Source organism: Sminthopsis crassicaudata, chromosome 3 (assembly GCF_048593235.1).
Source record: "Sminthopsis crassicaudata isolate SCR6 chromosome 3, ASM4859323v1, whole genome shotgun sequence".
Lineage (NCBI taxonomy): Eukaryota > Metazoa > Chordata > Mammalia > Dasyuromorphia > Dasyuridae > Sminthopsis > Sminthopsis crassicaudata.
In genome coordinates, this window is record NC_133619.1 from 457,182,755 (window position 1) to 457,199,549 (window position 16,795).

At 34.6% G+C, this 16,795-nt stretch overlaps 1 protein-coding gene across 7 annotated transcripts in view; it reads right to left on the bottom strand.

Annotated features, from left to right (window-relative positions):
- The window catches only part of TANC1 (tetratricopeptide repeat, ankyrin repeat and coiled-coil containing 1), a 254,161-nt gene that overhangs the window by 18,019 nt on the left and 219,347 nt on the right, over positions 1-16,795 (bottom strand). For all 7 annotated transcript variants that reach the window (XM_074303378.1, XM_074303382.1, XM_074303379.1 and 4 more), the window contains one exon: positions 15,509-15,587. In XM_074303378.1, coding sequence (XP_074159479.1) covers positions 15,509-15,587 — 79 coding nt within the window. The remainder of the gene's footprint in view (positions 1-15,508; positions 15,588-16,795) is intronic.

The window sequence follows — 16,795 nt, forward strand, 5'->3', positions numbered from 1 at the left end:
CATATAGTTGGTACTCAATGCTGGCAGCTGTATCTTTTTAAATGTGGACAACAAAGGAAAAATAACTGTGAAATAAGTCTGTTAGTCTCTGGCACTGTTAAACAAGTGGGTCTAAAGATAGTTTCAAGAAGGACACTAAGAATAACGTCAGTGGCGTCACCTTTCAGGTTAACTGTAATCTGTTTACCAAAAGGAGTCCTTTCTGGCCATAGAACAGCTGTGAATGATGCTGACGATGGCAAATCATCATTCTCAACTTGATTAGGCTGAAATTAAGGAGAACTTAAAAAATTGTTAAACATACCCAAGATGACTAAGGCATGTAAATGAATATTGTGTTCCCATAATTTAAAAAATAAAACAAGGATGCAATTTTCTCTGACATCATCAGAACTCTTAAACAAACTAAAGTCCTAGAAATGGAAAGATCCAAATATATCCCCTTCTAGATCATGACATCAGCTCAGGCCTTTATACTATCACCTGGACTATTTCAATAGCCTCCTAACTGGTCTCCATTTATTCCAATACACCTTTCACACAGCTACAATTTTTTTTTTAAAGTGCAAATCTGGCCCTGTCTGCCTGCAAATTAAAATGTACCTGGAAAATATTTACAGAATAAAAAAAAATGCAAGAGAATATAGCAAAAGTTAATATGTAAATTAAGTCAATATACAACCTGAAGGTATGCTTATGTACAGTTCAGTGGCCCTAATTTTTACTGGAGTTTGATACCACTGGGCTACACCACAAACTCCAGTATCTTTTTGTTTCTCACAAATAGCACCCCATCCTCTATTTCTGAACCTCTGTACTAGCCATCACTCACAAAACCTGCCTTCTGTCTTCCCCCCAACTATTACTGCCCTGTCTACTCTCCAACTTTTTATTTATCCTGTATGTACTTCTATATATAAGTAATTGTCTCTTCCATTAGAAGAGAAAATTCTTGCCTGCAGAGATGATGCCATTTTTTGTATTAATATCAGCAGCACTCACCTCAGGCCCTGACGATTAGTAGGAGCTTAAGAAATGGTGGATAATTGATTGATAGCTAGGAATCTGGAAGGAATGGAGCAAAAAACCACTGTGTCAATCATTTGTGCTCAGAATTGTTAAAAGAAGTCCTTTAAGTGAGTATCTTGGCCAATGGTTTCATTTCAGTGATGAAGAAACTGTCCAAAGAAGGAGTGACTTGCCTAAAGGGTTACACAGCTACTCAATAGCAAAATGAGATTTGAATCCAGATCATCGGAAGAGTCCAAGGCTCTTTCCACTATACCATGATGTCTATAGGAAAATCAGAAAGGGGTCAACAGGCCTGCTACTCGCTGACACAATGTTAATTCACTCACGACATGTGACTGGCATTTTATGCTCAGTGGCAAATAGACACATTTTCCCAGAGTACTGACAGATTACTTGAAGCTGTTTGGTCTATTTTTGCAAGAGACAGCATGGGAAAAAAAATAAAGGAGGTCATAGATCAAGAATTCCAATTCTCAATTTCTCCAATCCTTATTTTGGGCACAGAGAGAGATAAGGAATACTGCCAGGTCCTAAGTGTTTCTAATATTCTGTGAGAGACTATATTTCATGACACAAACTTCTTAATTCAAGTTCTTTCCCACATTCCCTTTAAAATCAGAGAGTCACAGATCAAAGTCCAATCCCCCTCTTTTACCTAGGAGGAAACTAAGAAATGCGTGACTTGTCCAGGATTACACATCTACAGAATCTAAGGTGAATTTGAATCTCCTTACTCCAAATCCAAGTCTCTCTCCATCACTCATGCTGCCACCTGAGAGAAAACTGCTGCTCTTAAGAGTTCTGCAGTTCTGCCCAACAAGAAGCATCACATTCAAGGAGTTTTAGAAGATGTTGTAAACAAGAAAAACAAAAGGTTAAGGAATGAATCGAGGTGGAAATGTGAACAAGCAGTAACACTATGCGCAAAGCTGTCATCCACAAAGGTCTTATTTTATATCTAATTTACAACAGGAGCACATAAGGCAGAGTTGTTGAAAAGTCTTCAATTCAGTCCATCAGTCAAGGAGTCAATCCCTTATATGATTTCTTCTTAAATGATTAAAAATTGTCTTTATTGCTCTCTAATAGTAAAAATTCACTTCCAAGGCTAAAGGGGTCATAATCAAACCCAACTTATCAGGAAAGATAATCTGTAATATGCCAGGGAGACCTCCCGGGAGGACAATGAGCTGAGCTAATGAGAATAATGCATAGATTCAATACAGCACTCTAATGAAAGGTAAATCTTGCGGTCTGAGGATAAAATACTCCTAGTTGTCATAGTACTCAAAACAGGCAGTATTTCTGTAGCTAGCCAAACCCAGAGTCAGAATAAGGGAATCTAGCCATGTACTTACTACCTCTGTCCTTGGTCCAACACTAATCAGAGGAATGATTCCACAGGAGAAGCCAGGCACTATGCTGTCCCTAACTCACTTTACAACTAGGGTTTCCTGCTCCAACTCCTCCAAAGGAAGCTGAAATCCCACCTATAAATACCTCAGAAAAGGACACTGTTCCTGCTTCAAGATAACTCTCTAAGATCCATAATGGGCCAGTTTGTTACCCTAACACCTACTATCAAAAAAGATGTGAGACAAATATCATCATCATCATCATCATCACCATTTCAAAGATAAAGAAACTTAAGTTTTGAAATGAGGCCTTCATGTAGAGTTCTACTGGCAAGTCTGGGGCTCTTACCGAGCTTCTTTTCCTTCCCCCTTTGACAAGATGGGGCCTTAGTCACACAGTGATGGCCTGCCCAAGACACAACTCTTAGAAATGAGCCAAAGAAGTAGAGAAAATTCCAGTTCTATGCAGAGTTTCTCCAATTTCTATCAGCCCCTTCTCATTTCCAGAAAATCAATGATTCTCACTAAATCTTTCTCACTAAAAAGATAGGGATAAAATACATATCATACATGTTCACATACTTATGTATTAATAACTCATCAATCAATAAGTATTTATTAAATGCCCACTAGGCACTCAATGGTTCTCAATGGATAGGATACCAATAAAATGAATGAAACAATATGTGTGCAGTGCCCAAACACTTATACTACATCTACATATTCAGTTGTGACAACTCGCAGAACAGCGTGGAACCCAGCCATTCAATAAGTAGTTGCTGATGAATCTAAAAAGTATTCAGGGGCTAAAAAAAGTTCATCATTTCTTTGTCCATTTGGCACTTTTAATGGGACTTTAAATCAACATTTTTCTGTCACCGCTTGTGTGGAAACTGAATTTATCATAAAACAGCACCATCAGTACTGACAGCACTTGCTAAAAATAGATGCATCCATGTCTTCAGTGGAGAGGCAGCCAGTCATCCAGAGCCAGGTCACTGAACCCAAACCCTTTGGGGGTGATCTTTGGGAGAAAGGAGCGCTCAGGTCCAAGGGCGGGGTGGGGAATCTCTTTTTCCTTCCCTGTTTCTCTTTAAAGCCAAATATCCTGAAAGCAGGATAAAACATAACACTAGTGGGCAGCTCGGTGGCACAGTGGACAAAGCGCCAGCCCTGAGTTCAAATCTGGTCTCAGACACTTAACACTTTCTAGCTGTGTGACCCTGGACAAGTCACTTAACCCCAATCACCTCAGCAAACTAACTAAATAAATAATAAAATAATACTGGTGAAGAGATAAAATCGCTCTCCCCTTCCCCCCCACCCAGAGGCTGACAGATGTGTTCCCCAGGGAGTAGACAGCTAATAATTGTGAGCTGCGTGCCAAATAGGATCTAATTCAGTACAACTATTTCCAAACAACAGTGATAAACATAACAAGATCTGATTTTTTCCCCCATTTCAACCTATATTTAAACTTGCCCTTTTCCATCACTTGTAGTTATTGTATTCAGGATATGAGACAAGTTCCAGCACCAATGGGGACTTGAGTATACCATATTCAGAAACAAGTGTGACTAAGAAAAGTCTACAGCCCACTCAGCAAACAAAGCTCAGGAATTCCAACTATTTTATTGGAAAGGCCCTCCTTGATCTGACTGACTTAATATGTTTTACACAAGTTCAGTGTACTCTGCCACAGGCAGGGAGTGATGGAGTTTAAGGGAATTGCTATATTACAAAGTCAACCACTGATGCAGAGTGTGAGAACAGCCTATTAAGATGAAAGGACACAAATAGTGTTTGGCCAATCCTTGTTCCCTGGCTAGCAAGACTAAAGGGAAAACACAACTGGGGTGTCCTGGGTGAGAGGTGTCAAAGGTAAGGTTTTTAAGCAAAGACTATGGTAGCACATCAGAAGTACTGATACCAACTATCAATAACACCCCAACATGAAAGTGTGGAAATCATATTTCACTGACTTTAGATCTGCATGAAATAACCATTGACAATCTGAACAAAGTTTTACCTCTAAGATCAATACTTGCTGTTTCTGCTGGAATTAGTCATGGATTCATGTGATTATGGTAATGGATTAATATGAGTCCAGGTTCCAGCTCTGCTATTATGGCACTGTGGCAGCCATTTAACCTTTTGGGGACTGTGTGCTTGCATGCTAAATGAGGGGTTTGTATCAATTAAACTCTCAATTGCCTTTCACCTCAAAATTTCTGGTCCTGTTACAATTATTTTCCTACCAAAATATAAGTTTCATGATGTCAGGATCATGAATATTATCTAAAACTTTTTAATCTTAATATTTTTAAAAGTAGCTTTTTAATCTGAGTGAGTTGTTTTTTTTTTTAACTTTGTTAATGTGAATTACTCTGAAAAAAATGAAATCTATTAATGACAAAAATTAACAAAACCTCAATTTGGGTGACAATTTCAAAAACACTCCCCTTTTAGGACAATAAACTTCTACTGGGCATAGAAAATTAATTGGTTTATAAAACTGATTTATAAAAGACCAAACAACAATTTATCAGATAGACATCATAGTTATTGATTGCAAAGTACAATTATATGTTATGCATAACTACAATAAACAGAAACCTGTCTGCAAAAGCAGTACATGTGTTAGTTGTATGACACCGAGATCTCTGCTGGGACCATTAGCTGTCACTACTCCTCTGATCTGGAATTGGGAAGAATCCGGAGTAGCACGTTGGGACACACAGTAATCTGATAAACACATTTAGGTTTCAGATAGCAACTAGCAGTGACAAGGGTGGACACAGTCGAACTGTCTATGCCATGACACCTCAAAGCAGAACAGATGCTAATGCCCACTCTCCTGCATCATTATACCTCTTAATAACTATGTGAGGCAGCGGGAGCCTGCCTTACCTCCAACCCCAAGGTTTATGACTCTCGGGACAGAGCTGATGTTTTATTTCTGGAGGAAGAAGAACAAAAGTATACTTAGAAACACTAGAAAAATGAAGGTTTTTTTTTTTTTTTTGGGATGCTTAAAGACCAGTTAATCTTTTAATTTGATATCAAATTCACGTATTTGAAAGAACTAGCCAATCTTTCAACAACAACAAAAAATGTGTTTTCAACTTTTATATCCTGTGACTGCTCTGGGAGACAAACATCACATGTTCATAAAATCCCAGGGGAAGAACATTCACTTTAGGCAGGGCATTTGAGCTCTGAGGACAATGCAGCTTTCCATTCAGCATTTCCCCTCCCATAGAAGAGGTACTAATGGATTGTCTGATAATTAGATCCATTTCCTTCACCAAGTCTTTTAATAGGTGGAATGCTAGCATATTTTCTGAATTTTAAAATTCTTTGAGAGAACAGTTTTGAAGCCCTTATTAATATTTTCTGCTTGAAAATCTCCCTTAGTAGGATAATATTATAAAAAAAAATTACTCATGCATATATACTGTGAAAAAAAATTCTAAATAAAAAAAAATCTCCTTTAGTAAAGCAAGGATGCATATAGTTATAATTAACTGATAATGACTATGAAAAACCGGTGCTATATAACAATAGCCTTTAAGCTTTGTTTGGGAGGAGGGAGAGCAAGAATAATCACATAAAACATTCTCCAGATACCACTTTTTTTCCCCCTATACTATGTTCAGTCTGGAAAATATATTCATGTAGATATGATTTTTTAAAATAAACTAAATTGGGGGACTCTATTAATTGGTGGAACAGTCTAAACAATAAGGCTCTTATAGAGTTACACACTGAAAAGAAAAAAAAAGTCACTTTTGTAGTGTTGCTTACAAAATATAGCTTAATGACCTCTTTCCTACTAAGTAGCCCTGGGTAAGCACCAAATTTTGAAATGCCACATACCAAAGACAATTATTTATGTCTTCCTCTTCAACATTTATGAGCTTTTTCCCCCCACAGATTTACCACTAATCAACTAATACTAGAGAAAACACTCCTAGCCAATTTGTTAAATTAAAGGAATGTTTAGCTTACGCTCCAATGCATTTTAATATTACTAAACTTCCTTGGAAGAATGTAACAGCTACTGAGAATTTTTAACCTGAAACAGATGGTCAGATGTCAAAGTAAAAAAGAACAAACTTTAACAAAACAGAAAAATAATAAAATATTTCAAATCAGAAAAACTACTTAAAGATGGGCTGCTAGGTGGAATGAGGAAGATTCCATCTTCCTGAGTTCAAATCTTACTAGCTATGTGACCTTGGGCAAGCCATTTATTTAACCCTGTTTGCTTCAGTTCCTCATTTGTAAAATGAGCTGGAGAAAGAAATAACAAAAGCACTCCTCGTAACTTTGCCAAGAAAATCCCAAAATGGAGTTATGAGGGTTCAAATGGACATGACTGAAAAAACACTTTAAAATGATAAAAATTAAAGATAGTTTGAAGAAACCAAATATGAATTAATATATTAGGCCAAAATGCCCTACATTATCTCTAGGTGTCTTCCCAGTCTCGTAAAGTCAACATCAAAATTATCAACAGACATGTGCACTGAATATACTATGAAATGCAAATGCTGAAAAAAAAAAAGAATAAAAACTACGTGATAAAATATGTTGTGGCAATTATGATACAAATTGTTCAGTCATAAAAGTTGAATATCATAATAAAGCAAGTGAGGCAAGACCAGACCCACTGATCTGAAGATGATCTGCACCCTAAGTTCAACTAGCCCTTCTATAACTCCAAAAGATATTCTCAGTTCAACCATGAAAGTAGAATCTCTTGATAAGAAGTGAGACACAAACTAGAAAGATGGCTATAGCACATGCCAAAAGAACAAATCCAATCCAGAATACTCAAGATTATTCCTCATTCCTAGGAAAATTATCTAATGTGGATTTCTAAGGTCTTTGAACAATTCTCCTATGGTCTGGCTCTCTAGCCCTAATTTTATTTAAAAGCATTTTATTTTTCCAAACATGTGCAAAGATAGTTTTTAATATTCTCTTCTGCAAAATCTTGTGTTCCTCCCCCAAAACAGCAAGTAATCTGATATAGGTTAAAAATATGCAATTCTTCTAAACATATTTCCATATCTGTCATGTTGTGCCAAAAAAAAAAAAAAAAAAATCAAACTAAAAGGGAAAAAAACATGAGGAAAAAAAAAGCAAGCAAACAACAAAAAGGTGAAAATACTATTCTTCAATCCAGTCTCCACAGTTCTCTCTTTGAATGTGGATGGCAGCCCCAATCTTAATAGCTTTTTCCATCTCTCAGTGCCTAAGTAAAAGGTTTTTAATCCTGTGTTCTAACTTTATCTTCTCTATTCTTAGTATTCTAGCCATTTATTTCAAAGGACAATGATATTTTTTTCTGCTATCATTCTTACAGCAGTTTCTTAGAAAGTAAACATTAACACTGGAAAGAATGAATTTGGAGTATTTTTAAATTCTAAACCAGAAAACACCAGGGAGTTGGTGAGAACCTGAAAAGCTTCTAAAAACAAAATTTTCTGAGAAACACTAAGAATAGGAATACAGTTTTTAAATATAAATCTTATAAGGGCCAAATTTCCAACTATTGTTCAGTTCAATAACAAGAATTGTCCCCAGTTATAAAGGCAGTCAGAAAATATTTCTCACATTAACTCTAGGAGAAAGGGAATAATAAAGTGCAAATTATTATCCCCATGACAAAATAGGCCTGAGACTCTGAGTGACGTGTCCAGAGTCATGCTACTGGTTAAGAGGTAGAGATGGATATCTTTGTGAACATACTGTGCTCGAAGTCTTAAAAGAGGATATATCCCAAAGAGATCATAAAAAAGGGACAAGGACCCACATGTACAAAAATATTTAAAGCAGCTCTTATTATGGTGTCAAACAATTGGAAACTGAGGGGATGCTCATCAATTGGGGAATGGCTGAACAAGTTGTAGTATATTAATGTAATGGGATACTATTGTGCTATAAGAAATTCAGAAAAACCTGGAAAGACTTATATGAATTGATGTAAACTGAAGTAACAGCAATATTATATGGTGATCAATTTATAGTATCATCATAGTATCAAAAGATACTATTTTCATTTTCTTTTGTTTTTTTTCTCTTATAATTTTTCCTTTTTATTCCAATTCTTCATTCTCAAATCACTAGTATGGAAATATGTTTAACATGACATACACATATAGCCCATATCAGACTGTTTTGCTTGCTGTCTTGGGGAAGGAGGAGGAAAAGAAAAAAAAATTGGAACTATAAATCTTACAAAAATGAATGTTGAAACTATCTTTATATCTAATTGGAAAAAAGATAAAATTCTAAGTTCAAAAAAAATTTTTTTAATGAATAAGAGAATATAAGGCATCATATGAAAAGACTACATATACCAGTTGGCTAACTACTTTGAACTGTTCATATCTGTGAATTATGAAGACAGAGATTTGTTTGATAAGAATATAAACAGTAGTTCTAAGGCAAAGGAATCTGCTAGAAAACTTATGTTAACACAAATTTACAAATGACAAATTATTTGGATGAACTCATTTAAGAGATAAATGAAACAAAACTGAAACAAAAAACAATCCCTCTGTAATATAGAGAATGCTGAACTTAAAAGAGTCAGAAGAACTAATTTTAAATTCTACATCAGCTGCTTACAACTTCTGTGACCATGGAAAACTCATTAAACATTTTTGGGCCTCAGGTTCCTCATCTCAAAATTAAGAGGATTGAATTGGAGAATGTCCAGGTTGCCTTCCAGCTCCTAAGGAGGCCAGATTTAGGACCAGGAAGGACTGTACAGATTATGTAGGTCAAGCCAATGTTGGAGTCATCCAGAATTTGAATTCATACCTTATGATTTCAAACTTAGTAGGTTTTTCCCATTATGGTATCACACCATTTTGCTCCCAATATCTTGCTGAGAAAAATATGCCAAAAAAAAAAAAAAAAAGGGAATTTGGACTATGGAGTAATTCTGGGAGGTAGGGAACACTTTCCACAGAAGGCAAAATGAATGGGATATTAGTGTAAGGAGGTATACAATACCAGAATATAAGGACAACTGGACTATCGTGAAATTAGAGGTGGGAGGACAATCAGGACAAAATATACTGAAAGCAAATATTTTAAGAGTGCAGATAGTGGTCAGCAGTGATTGCTGTTCTTGTCCAGTCATTTCAGTCATGTCTGATTCTTTGAGATCTCGTTTGGGATTTTCTCAGCAAATACAACTTGGAACTTGAGTCGCAAAATGTGTAGTCTTTATTGGACTAAAAGGAGATACTGCAGGTGACAGAGAAAAATATAAAACTAATTTCTGAATTGCTCAGCTTTTCATCTACACTTGTCTTTTCTTATTTTATAGGTGAGAAAAATGAGCAAGTTGATTGTTGGATTTCTTTTGCTGTTATATTCTCTGATTTCTTAAAATACATTGTAAGTATTTGGTGGAAGGAATGAAAATTTTGATTGCAGAAATCTTCCAAGATATCTTGGGGTTTACAGACTAAATTTCTTTCTTAAGGACCAAGTCTTAAACCCAAATTACTCTAGCTGTCATTGACAGATCAACAACAGATCAAACTCCACTGTTTGGGCCCAGAGTGGTTCAGAGTGAATGTAAACAGCAATTGTTGTTTTGACTACAAATCTGATTTTTTTTTTCTTTTTAATTAGGTAAAAAAGCCTTTTGGGGAGGGGGCCTTCATATCTTACCTATCCTTAATTACTAAATGGGTGTTGCCTCAATGAAACAGATTTGATAAAGACCTTCATTTAAAAAGACCAAGGCCTCTCATTACATCCAGGCCCACCTCCATTTGTCTTGATATATATCTGGCCATTGGACCCAAAGGGCTCTGGAGGGGAAAGTGAGGCAGGTGACTTTGCATGGCCCTCCCTCACTTAAATCCAATTCATCTGCATGTCATGGCATCATGGTGCTCTTCAAGAAGGAAGGGCAAACAACAAAGTTAAGGTCTTGGAGACCACTCAAATCCAACTCACTGCCTGCCTTCCTTCTCTGGAAGAGTGAAGAGAATATCACAAGTGGTCAGCAGCATACTAGGAAGAACTAGTTAAGAGAAGAAAATAGAGAAAGTAGACTGCAAAGTGCTATCTTTATGGGAAGAGTGACAGGGAGGAAGAAATATCATATCCAGGGGCTGATGAAACTAAGAAAAAAAATGTCAGGAAGAAATAATGAGCAGACAAAGCAGGCAAAGATGCAATGACACACGGCCCAGTAAAAGTTCCGCCTGGTCATCTCAGCCAGGAAACGCTGAGCTTGCTGTCTTAACTGTCTTTAAAGTCACATCAGTGCCTCTTGGCTGATCAGAGGCTCACTGGCAAGCCAGCTAAAGAATGCATCCCAGGCTTCAAAAGGGGACTATGAAGATAGATGGTTATGCATGAGCTTTGGGCAAGTACAGGCTGAACCAATTATTTACTTTGTATTAAGACTGATGGGAAGTCCATAATTTGTGTCAGTGAACACAAGCCCCATCGCTAACACAGCAGAGCTTGAGGGAAGGCAGAATGGAGGTTGGCCTGTGATCGGACCCCTCCAGAACAGCACTTGTGAGGCTCTCCCAATCAGCCAGCTTAGTGAACCGCAGAGTACTTCCCTTCGGCAAGATGGGCTTTTATAGTTTAAATAGCCTTCAGTAACCAGTGTAAGCATTGTTGATCACACTGCAAGATAGCTTGCTTTATAGGCAATAGGTTCCAATGAGAAAGAGAACAGAAAAGTTGGAAAACTTTCTGTTCTTTCAATTACAAAGCATCCTAGAGGATTAAAATTAGAGAAGCAAACAAGACCAGCTCAAGAAAGTAAATGATGAGATTTAAACCAACTTCTTTTCTATACATGTACCCCTAATTTTAACAGGATTCAAATGACAACATTAATCTCAATCTTTGCAATACAAATGGAACTAATATCATTTCAACTTTCACACCCTCAGCTTCTGAACCTGCAAAATGCAGAAGTCTGTATAAACCCCCTCCTACTTGGAACATTTTGGGAAATTTTAATAAAAAATCTATTACCAACATAGAGACTAATGTAACATATAGTAAAAATAACCCAATAAGTTGGACTATACTTGGGAAACATTATTTGTAACCCTTTCATTTGTAAATATAACTTACACAGAAAGGGTTATATTGGGGGAGGGGAGATAAAAGAGTGAGTAGTGAGAGAGTAGAGAGAGATAAAAGAGTGAGAGAGTAATAGCAAAAGCATCAGTAAGACATTTAAAAAAAACAAAAAGGAGAAAATAAAAAGTTCACAAAGGAAGTCAAAACAGCAATTTTGATTCTATCAGGACAAAAATTATTTTTATTGCCTCAGCAAAAAAATAAATACATAATAAATAAATATTTTAAAGCTGATGCTTTCATATACAATCCAATGGTTTTTTTTTTTTATGAAATGCCCATTTTGTTGATAGTTAAACTTATTTTAAAAAAAGAAAGAAAATCTAGATTTTTAAAAATCCTAAGTATCAATATTCCAAAATACTATATACAGAGAATAAATGTTTTTTTTTTTTTTATTAGGCCATGTCATTGGTTCTTTTTTTGGGTCCCTATATCAATCATCTTAATAGCCTTTCTTCAAATGCAAAATGTGGGGGAATGCTGAGCTACTGCAAAATACAAGCTATGGGGAAAAAAAAGTCATTCAAGCTCAAAGACAGTTAAGAGAAAGCTAGCATAGATAGCCAAATTCTGAAACTTCTGGATCAAGGGAAAAATAATACAAGCAACAAAGGAAAAAAAAAATTCAAATATGGTAGAGCCACAATTAGAATTAATCATACAAGACCTAGCAGCGACTACATTAAAAGACTGCAGATCTTGGAATAGTATATAATGATGAACAAAAGAACTAAAATTGTAGCCAAAAATACTTTATGCAGCAAAGTATAATTCTGAACATAGATACAAAAAATTGTCAATTTTGTTGCACACATTCACACAAATCCACAAACCCGACTCTTAACTTAATAGAAAATTTGATATATAAGAACCAAGTGAAATATATGGTGGACATCAAAGACTAATTTCAAAGGACTCAATGAGAATTAATTATTTATGTTTTATACATAGAGATGTAAACCATATGTCTAAGATTGTCATTAGTAATTGGGTATTCAAAAATTAGACTGGGGTAAAGCTGAGTATGAAGTGATCCTAAAAAGCAAAACTGTGGAGGAAAAAGTTAAAGAAATTTCAAAAACTAGTAATTATATGAATGAGAGCAAGAAGGGGGAGAAGGAATTGCAAGGCAAGGTAGCAGAGGAATCAATAAATGAAAAATAAGAAATACACACAAACATAACAACAATGATCAGGAGTAGAATTTATCAGGAAAAAAAGGGATTAGTAATCATTGATCTCAAAGCTAAAAAACATTTAATCAAAAAAGAAAAAAATATATATAATGGGAAATCACTTTATAGGCTAAACATTAATCAATATTGTTTTAAAAACTATTTAAAACAAATAGATTGCATATGGTTGGAATATTGCTGTGTTGCAGGAAATGATGAATTGATATATTTAGAAAAATATGGAAAGTCTGGAATGTATAAAGATGTATATGAATTTATGTATGTATATCTGTGTATGATTACAGATACCTATGTATGTGTATATATGTGCTTATACATATAAAAGTGTGTGTGTGTGTGTGTAGCTATATATATATAGATATAGCTACACACACATACACGTATCTTTGCTTAATTATAACCTTGGGGAAGCAGGAGGGAAAGAAAAGGAAGGAAAAAGAAGAAAGTAAAAGTGCACAGAAGAAAGGCTACTAAGATGATTAATATAGGGACCCAAAAAAGAACCAATGACATGGTCTAATAAAAAAAATTATTCTCCGCATATAGTATTTTGGAATATTGGTACTTAGGATTTTTAAAAATCTAGATTTTCTTTCTTTTTTAAAAATAAGTTTAACTATCAACAAAATGGGCATTTCATCAAAAAAACATTATTTTGTATATGAAAGCATCAGTTTTAAAATATTTATTTATTTATTTTCACTGAGGCAATACAAATAATTTTTGTCCTGATAGAGTCAAAATTACTGTTTTGACTTCCTTTTTATTTTCTCCTTTTTGTTTTTTTAAAATGTCTTACTGATGCTTTCGGTACTACTATATAGTACAGTATTTTAATATAACATATAGTAAAAATAACCCAATAAGTTGGACTATACTTGAGAAACATTATTTATAACCTTTTCATTTGTAAATATAACTTACACAGAAAGTTATTCATTTATATAATAATAAGTTATTTATTCATTTGTAAATATAACTTACACAGAAAAATATTGGGGGAGGGGAGATAAAAGAGTGAGTAGTGAGAGAGAGAGAGTAAAGAGAGATAAAAGAGTAAGAGAGTAGTAGTGAAAGTAGCAGAAGAAAACCTACAAAGAAAATAAAAGATGGACAGTTCTGAATTTAATATTTATTATATAACCTCTCTTGAAATGGACATTTATTGTCTCATATTTTGAATTCTTTCTTATGTTCCAATGTGCATATGGTATTTTTTCTTTTTCTACTTTGAAATTAATTTTAAAAAATTTTCAAAAAGAGAAAAGAGGGAAAAAAAAGGAAGAAAGAGAAGTAAAGAAGAAATAAACGAAGAAAGACAGGAAAAGAGGGAGGAGGATGCCATAATCACTAATTCATTTATAACAGCATATTCTCAGGAAAGTAAAGGACCAGAAATACAATACACTGGGAAACCTCCTGATAAACTATTAGGACATGAAGTTAATGACATTATTGAACTTTAAGGAAGGATGACTAGTAACAAAAACAGAAAAATAAGGGAAGGTTCATAAACGGTCACAGAGTAACTTAATAGTATGAAGAAAAAATAGATAAAATGCATATAAGAAAGTAAATACAAAAAAATAAACAAACCCTAATTGACTAATATACAATTATAACAAGCCTGGCTCTGGAGAAGTGAAAACAAAGGTGAAGGACCATGCATGTAGAATGTTACATATAATGTTAAAGTGGTTTGATGTGTTTGGTTTAGTTTGCAGAAATGCTTTCTTCTTTTTACATTATAAGGATGACTCAATGGAGAAAGTAGTGGGAAAGAATACATAAAAGTAATATAAAAATAAAATCTCAATGAAATAACACTTTAAAAATAAAAATAACCATTTACCATTAACAACGAACTACAATCATGTGAAAAGACCGCACACAGATTTAAAAGGCATATCTCTACTTTTTTTTTTTCTTGCAGTACTTAAAGGATTAATAAAAATAGATTGTTTACACTTGAGGCCAGGAAAATCCCAGATGCTTTTCCTAAATTAGCATAGCTAATTCAATAAAACTCCACATACCACCCAGCTGGCTTGCTTTCTGATTAACCTGTTACCTAATAAATAATTTTCAAGCACTTGGAAATAAAGATCTTTGCAATGCAGAGTCCATGTGTAGTATATGTAACTAAGCACGCAGAGACTATATATTTTTAAATGCATGTTAAACAAAATGCACAAATCCCATATATTTTATGACTGCAGTCCAAATGGCAACATTTTTTACAAGCCACCAGTTGCTCATATTTTTAGCAAAATCAACTATATTTATTTGTGAACATGTCTTACTTCTTTCCCAAATCCCTCTTGTCCACATGAGCGCCTTGAGGGCAGGGCTCTATTTCATTCATCTTAGATCTCTAGGTACTTGGCAGGTAAATATTCCATGTAAACATCTGTTGAATCAGGTCAACTGGCATATTAAACACAATAGGCAGCCCCATGTTGATCATCTTTTTGTCAAACTCAGACAATAAATATTAAAATGTACTTTCTTTCTAAATTGTCCCAAAACTTGAATGCCTTTTTATGAGGTGTGCTCAAATACACTGAATGTCAGGTTTCGATTTCAAACATGTCTCTTCATCTTCATAGTTTAAAAAAACAACAACAACAAAAAAAAACCTCCATAAAATTTCAACTTCCTTGAGACAAAGATAATAAAATTGCATGCTGTTTGATTCACATTTAAGATAATTTAGGCAAAATGGGAGCAAAATATTTTTTAAAAGATGCTTCAGATTTCAAGCAATATAATTACCTGTTTCTCCCCATAATGTGTCTGTACTATTGACATCTACTTCATATTCCTTTTCCATTCCCAGCAAGCACTGGACCACCTGTCAAAAACAGGTAATTTAATGAATAATAACAGTACAAGGGCTTATTATATCCCATGAATTACAAGAGAGAGAATTTCAGAAACCATCACTAAACACTCAACATTATTTTTCATGTAAAGAAGGATAAAACATTAGCAAAACAGATTTTAAGAACAAACTTTAAAATAATCCTAGTCTTTATTAAGAACTAAAGCAACAACCTTCCTGAATAGATATTCCTAGAATTTCAGGATCCTATGAAACTCCAGAATGATTTTAAATACAAAAGGCAAATCAGCAAAAAACACTGCCAATCATACAAAGTACTGTTTCTTAAGAGTAGGATTAATTTGTTTTTCCATAAAGAGAGCTAAATTTAATATATTTCTTCACAACATAAAACTTAAGCAGCAGTGCTAGTTCATTACTCTATAGAAAAACATTTTTTTCTTTCCCTATAGGAATCTTTCCATCCCACTGTTCTCAAAAGAGCACAGGCAGAAAGTAACACTGTCTTTGAGATCAATTGAAGTGTCCACATACTGAACTATTGGCCTGTCGATGTAATGAGGTGGAATTGGCTGCTTTCACCTCATCAACTATGATGGGAACTAGAAAGACGTGAAGGGAGGAGAACTTTTATTAGCATGAAGGAATCTCTGATTCTCCCTCAAGTTTCACAGTCCATAACCCTCAACTCATTTGGTAAAAGAGTACTAAATTTTAAATCAAATAGTTAGTAGGTATGTCAAGTTTTTCCTTGCACAGCATTCCTTCCAGGGTGATTTAAATATGCAGTGATAAGCATGAATTTAGAGGGGTACAATCACAGCAAATTCTGTTTACTCTTTTTCTCGAGCTGGATTTTGAAATGCTAATCGGTAAAAACATTCTTCATGCTTTTACATATCCATCCACAACATGTGTAATCGTGTGTATATATGTATGTGTGACTACACAGAGGAAGTGGGATAATGTATATATAGTCTTGAGGAAAGGTTAGCACAATCTGTCTTACAAAACATCCTGAGAAAATCTGTCAAAATATAGTAATTGTTAAATACTAGAGATAAAAAACAGAAATGCTATTTTAAAAAAAAGGTGAATACATTGGATTAACAGGAATGGGAAGGGCAGGAAGAGAAATTTAATTCGAGTTTAGATTTAAATAGAAATATGAGCAAATGAAGCCCGGAATAAGTAGGACTCTGTTTACAAAGTTCAAG